Below are 6,987 nucleotides of genomic sequence, written 5' to 3'. Positions count from 1 at the left end.
AGAGAATGAGAGAGAGAGAGAGAGAGAGAGAGAGAGAGAGAGAGAGAGAGTGAAAGAGAGAGGGAGTGGAGAGAAAGTATGGTACACACGATTGTACATCGATTTTATCAAAATCCAGTTCAAACTTTTGTCCCACGTGACTATAACACGTTATTTCTATGAATCTTTACAGTCAAAACCTCAAAAAAATTTAATTCGATAATTAAAGTTACTAATCGTGAGAACACGCTAATGTCTTAATTATAAGGAATTAATTATTTAGATTACAGAGATGGGTATTATCATTGTTTAAATTATTATGATTTTTCTTTTCTCCTATCATGAAAACGAGTATATGCATTTAGCTCGATAATTGTCATTTAAAAATGTTTGATATAAAGAGAACAAATATTTTCATCGTTTATTATATTGTCTATTTAATATATATATATATATATATAATAAAAAGATTTATTAGTGAAAACAAAAAGATCATAATAATTCCCATCTCTGTTAGGCGCGATGTAAAAGAAAAAGGAAAAAAAAAAAAAAAAGGAAAAATAAGAAAGAAAGAAAGAAAGAAAGAAAGAAAAAAGAAAGACAATAAGAAATAAATAAATAAATAAATAAATAAAGCAAGAAGGATGAAAAAGAGGAAATGTGTATGTATGTATCTATATATATATATATATATATATATATATATATATAGATGACAAATTTAATAAAACATTTCGAGTATATAGTAAATACATGATATATAAATGAATGTATTGCAGAATAAAGAGTATATGATGATAATAATAGGGGTGGGGTGGCCATTGAAGACGAAGGGAAAAAGATCTTTTATTTCTCGATTGGATCTATGGGTTTTATAAATAATATTATTGAACAGTTTCGGCTTTGGACGAATTTTTTTAAGTAGTCTTATTAGTGTACGCTTATGTATGTCCTGTATGAGTATATATGTATATATATATATATATATATATATATATATGTATACATATATTATATACATATATACATATACATATACATATATATATATATTGTGTACGTACGTCTAGTTCTCCCTGTGTAAACTCCGAATACGATGAATATTATGAAATATGAATAGTACTGTAAGGGACGTCGAGATGTAATTATTATGATAATCTGTAATCATAAGTGTGATAGTGTAATATATTACGTAATATAATGATTCAAAAGAAAAAAAAAAAGAAAAAAAAAAAAACAAGGAAAAATAAATAAATAAATAAATAAATAAAATAAATAAATAAATGAAATGAATGAGTGAGTAAATAAATGAAGCAACACGTTGCATTTTCTTTTTTTTTTTTTTTTCCTTTCAATTCGAGAAAAAAAATGAACCGAAGGAAGATGATAGAGCTCGAATGATTAAATGTAAGAAATTATTAATTATTATTAAATGACAATGAAAGAGAAAATTATTGATATCTCGTCTATTAAGGTTCCATTGTTATTTTTTTTTTTTTTGCTTTTTTATTGAATTCGATAGTTAATTAACAAGTAGTTCGTTTTTATTTTCTTTTTCTTTTTTTTTTTCTATTTCTATTTCTTTTTTTTTCGTTTTTTTTTTGTTTTTTTTTTCTTTTTTTGTTTTTTTTTTTTTTTAGTATGATGACACAACGTGTAAAAATGTGTTTCGTGTATGAGTATTAGAGTAATACGTTATTTTTTTTTCTTTTTTTTTTTTTTAGTCGGAAATCTGTACAACGTTTTCCTTTTTTTTTCTCAATCTTTTTTTTTTTCTTTTATTCCTTTTTTTCTCTAGAATATGTGATCTTTTATTTTTTTTTTTTTTTTTTTTTTTTTTAAATATCGATGATAAAATACGAGAAGGTACGGAACGACGAGTGAATAAAAATGCGTAAGGTATTTAGGAAGTAAAACTTTTTCGTAATATAACGTAAAATAATTTCTAATTCGTACGATTAAAATATAATCAAACGAGGTTATTAATTAATCAATTAATTAATTAATTAATCAATCAATTAATCAATAAATTAATTAATTAATCAATCAATTAATTATACAATTAGATAAGTTAGAATAACGAAGTAATTATAGTTAATCGTGAGAAATGAGATTTTCATCGGATGTGGTTTGAGCACTGAAAAAAAAAAATATTATTCGTTTTTCTTTTCCTTTTTTTTTTTTCTTCTTTCCTTTTTTCCTTTTTTCCTTTTCTCTTCTAAAAATAATCTTCGAACTTTTGAACTCTAATACTTACCACGGCAACGTTACACGTCTTAGAAAGTAGCTTATGATCCGTAATGTTTCAAGGAAAACAACCGACGCTTTGTTACTGATTAAGCGGAATAATGGGGTTTTATGGGGTGAGGGGGGGTGGGGGTGGTTGAGGAGAAGGGGAGCGAAGTGTACGATGCTTCTTATGTTAAATTACGCGAAGCCAATGTTCAAGCGAATTTATCGGCAATATCATCGATTGGAAACGATAAAGAGAAATTTTAATCGTCTTCGGTTGAGACTACTAAAAAATAAAAATAAAAATATCGTACAAATACATTAATACGATTATTATAAAAACATTACTATCATTAATAATAATTACTATCAAAATGTATTATCGTTAGTAACGACAACGTATAAGAAAATTATTATTCATTAAAAAAAAAAAAAAAAAAAAAAAAAAAAAAAAAAGAACTTCTTCGTTCCCCCCCCCCCCCCCAAAAAAGAATTACGATTTTGTAAATACGATATTTATTTTTAATACTAAACGTAATTTTATATTTATATGTGAATGAAGAAATTGACTATAGAATTATCACGATAAATCATAAAAAGAAAATTATTATTATTATTATTATTATTATTATTATTATTATGATTATTATTATTATTGTTATTATTATTATTATCATTATTAAAAATCATTTAGTTAATTAATATTTTATTAGATTATCCCTATTGATATTTGATCAATTGTTTTCATCGGAATATAACTTTATAAAAGCGATTGGCATACTTCAATAATTGATATGTTATAATTGTGAGACTCATAAAAAAGGGAATATTATTAATAAAAATTTCAATTTTTAACTATTTTTTAATTTGTTCATTTGTCCACGTTGAAGATAAATTTATATTGAAAGTCAATCAATATTATTTCATTTAATTTTATAGGCAAATAAATCATCGATTTTATCTATTTAGATTTATTTAACCTTTTTTTTCACGATATGAACGAATAAATGTATGTTTTCCTTGTTTAAAAAAAAAAAATTACAAAAGAAAATTACAAAAAAAAAGATTAAAAAAAAATAAAAGAACAAAGCAAACAAATATCTACATAATTATTATACTTCAATCCGAAAAACACATTATAAGTATGAAATCTGAAACACCGTTCTCTCTGTCTCTCTCTCACACACACACTCACACACACTCTCATATAGACAAGTCGAGAAGGTTAATTAACAACATGGCGAATAATAATGGAAATGGTAACACTATTTGAAAGACAAAGCTCTCGTTCTCGAAAGAATCTGGATCAGCAAAAGCAACAAAAGAAGAGGAAGAGCAAACCTCGTTAACATCAATCACAAGTCATACACCGTAAATAATTTTTTCATCTCGTCTCATATCTCTTTCTTTTCATTTCTTTTTTCTTCTCTCTCTTTCTCTCTCATTCTATAAAAAAAAAAAAAAAAAAAAATTATAATCATGATTTCGAAAATCGATTGATTTTTTGATGACATAAAAAAAGAAAAGAAAGAAAATAAAAGAAAGAAAGAAAAAATAAGAAATAAAAGGAGAGAAAAAAAATTGATAAGAATCTAATTATTTTTTCTAATCGAATTTTTTTTTTTTTTTTTTTTTTTTTTTTAAGGAAAAATTTCTCTCATTTATATGTAACATACGATATATATATTTCGTATATACATAAACATATACATATGCATATAAAGGAGTGTCCTAACGAAAAATATCAATTGTAATTATTACGAGATCTAATGGATTTATTCGGATCATTCAAAAATCAATTTCCTTTTTCAGGTTTTATAGATTTTTATATGGCAAAGAAATCTGATAGAAAATTTTTAATGATAACATATCATTTGAAAGGCTTATCATCAATTTTATTTATAATGATGATATTTATTTAAAAAAATTTTTAGTAAAGAAAGTTTCCTAGAAAATGCGTTTTATAAGTTTTCAAATAATAAAAATAACTTTTGTTTTATCCGACATATTAAAAATATCTGTTATATCGAATATTTTTCGATACGTCAGATAATTTTTCGTTTATTTGCTTTATATTGGTTTTTTTTTTTTTTTTTTTTTTTTTTTTTTTAATTTGCATTTATTCGCTACTGAAGTTTTAACAAAACCTAAATTGGAATGATACACATTGTGACGTATAGTGATAAATATCCCCATAGAAAAAAAAAAAAAAGAAAAAACAAACAAAAAGAAATCAAATTAATGGGAAGAAAAGAAAAATGAAAATAACGTGGCAAAAAAAAAAAACATATATACTAACACAAAATATCCTCAGCAAAATAAAAGTGAAAAAAGTGTACTGCTTTTATAGAAATGTATTTTAAATAAAAGTTGAAAAATAAATTATTGATATACAAGATCATCCAAAAAACTGTCCCAATCAATGGTATTATATTATGGGGATTTGGCTAGCGATTCGAATATATATAAAAAAAAAAAAAACAAAAAAAAAAATATTCAGATATCAATCTAAAATCTTTCGTAACATAACTAAGTAACGTTCCATTACGGACCTTTCAAATGACACACAATTCACATAAGACTTGACAATATTTAACAATTAATCATAAACGAGTAATATCAAATTACAATTAAATGTGACATAAAGCATAACAACTATCAATAACATCAATGATATCGAGATTAGTTTGAAAATTGACTCACACAGATATTATTAATACGTATTGATTAAAAGAGATAAATCACTCATAAATCTCGTAAACAGATATCAGATATCAATTAAATTTAATATTAATAATAGCATTATAATAATTATAGCGTCATAACGTCAATTACTTAGAAATTTCAAGCAAAAAAAAAAAAAAAGAAAAAAAAAGAAAAAAGAAAAACATTATGATTAAATCTACCTCTCAAATAAATCAAAATAATTGACCAATAATTTGTGTTATCCCTATATGAAATATATTGCATATACTGGAAAATGTTCGATGTACATTAAAAAAAAAATTTTATTACTCTCATGGAGATAGGTAAACAATTTGAATATTTAATATAAATAAGAGTTGTTTTCAATCTAAAACATTGAAATGAATATTCCTCGTGTATTAGTTTGATTTAAAATTTTAAATAAATAGTATCATTTTTTTTTTTTTTTTTTTTTTTTTTTTTTTGATAAAATTAAAAGACCTTTCAAACAAACATATCACACTTGACTCTTATTATTACTGTTTAAAAATTATTAAGAGAGTTTTCATACCCCATCAAGTAATTAAGCTAATAGTTGATTGAATATGTGATAAGGATTTATCTTTTTTTACAAAATCAAAATAAAAAGAAAAGAAAAAAAAAAAAAAAAAAAAATAGAAGTCATATTGACATGCCTTGACATTTTTCTACAAGCATTACGAGATCTGATAATAATCCTAATGTGGACACTTTTCTTTGCGACATAAATATATTATTCATATAATGAAATGTATATAATAAAAAAAAAAAAAAAAAAAATATATATATATATATAAATATATACACACAATATTTCATTTGTATCCGATAAATAATCGATTTGCTAATATATCGAAAATAAAAATTAATAAATTTCAAATATCATTTTAAAGAATACAATTTAACATTTAAGATTTCTTTCGTGGTAGGAAATATCCAAAGGGAAAAAAAAAAAAAAAAAAAAAAAAAAAAAAAAAAAAAAAGAAGAAAAAAAGAAAATGAAGGACGAGAGAGAGAGAGAGAGAGAGAGAGAGAGAGAGAGAAAGAGAGAGAGAGAGAGATAACAGGAAATATAAAATAAACGTAACGTTGAGGATTTTTTTTTGTCCTTTCTCTCCCGTTTCTTTCTTTCTTTTTTTTTTTTTTTCTGGATATAAAATTTGATCATAAATATACGTGAGGATCGAGAGCGATAAAATTGCAGAACGATCGTATGGGGGATAAAGTCTTACAGAGGTTTCGAAAGCAAAGTAATACATTTATCAGAACGGCTCTATTCGAGAATTGGAATGGAATAACATCGAAAACGGAGCTAACATCGATTCGACCTCTTCAGAAATTGTCTACTCCCGGAGACCGTCGTCCTTCCCAAAGATATCTTCTTCTTTTCTTTTCCCGTACGTTCAGATATAATGGTGCAAAGAGCAAATTGGATATCTGGAAAAGGCGTTTAAGGGGTAGGTGTAACTTTTCCTGTAGAAACGAAAAAAAAAAAGTATACGATTGGGAGAGACTAAAACTCGATTGAAAGACGAGTAGTAGTAATAATAGTAGTAGTAGTAGTAGTAGTAGTAGTAGTAGTAGTAGTAGTAATAGTAGTAGCATGAATCTATTCATTTAAATCAAATTCAAGATAATAACCAATCGAATTTTACTTTTTCCTTTTTTTTTTCTTTTTCCTCCGAATATTCTTTTTTCTTTCCTCCTTTTTTCTTTTTCTTTCTTTTTAACTCACAAATAATTTTAAGATTTTTATTTATTTAACTTCCTCCTCTCGACAAAAAAAAAAAAAAAAAAAAAAAAGAAACGTATGAGAAACACTGTTAATGATTGAACATCATACAAATAAAATTTATTCTCTTTGAAGAGCTTAACAATTCCAAATTTAAATAGAATTTAAATTTCTACCTTCTATACGATACAACTTATCGACTTACAAACGTTATTATTATTATTATTATTTCTTCTCGTCAAACACGTTAAAAAAAAAAAAAAAAAAAAAAAAAAAAAAAAAGAAAAAAGCATCTTCCACTATTTTATTTTTCATCCTTA

At 24.2% G+C, this 6,987-nt stretch overlaps 1 protein-coding gene across 1 annotated transcript in view; it reads right to left on the bottom strand.

The window, feature by feature from the left end:
* Positions 1-5,472, bottom strand: part of LOC124954871 (heterogeneous nuclear ribonucleoprotein L-like) — a 21,244-nt gene extending 15,772 nt beyond the window's left edge. The window contains exons 1-3 of the mRNA XM_047508463.1: positions 5,468-5,472; positions 5,227-5,284; positions 5,118-5,184 (exon numbers count right to left, since the gene is read on the bottom strand). Coding sequence (XP_047364419.1) covers positions 5,118-5,184; positions 5,227-5,284; positions 5,468-5,472 — 130 coding nt within the window. The remainder of the gene's footprint in view (positions 1-5,117; positions 5,185-5,226; positions 5,285-5,467) is intronic.
* Positions 5,473-6,987: the final 1,515 nt, after the last annotated feature.

The sequence above is a fragment of the Vespa velutina genome, chromosome 16 (genome assembly GCF_912470025.1).
Source record: "Vespa velutina chromosome 16, iVesVel2.1, whole genome shotgun sequence".
NCBI lineage: Eukaryota > Metazoa > Arthropoda > Insecta > Hymenoptera > Vespidae > Vespa > Vespa velutina.
The sequence above is the reverse complement of the archived record's forward strand: the minus strand, read 5'-3'. Positions and strand labels throughout refer to the sequence as shown.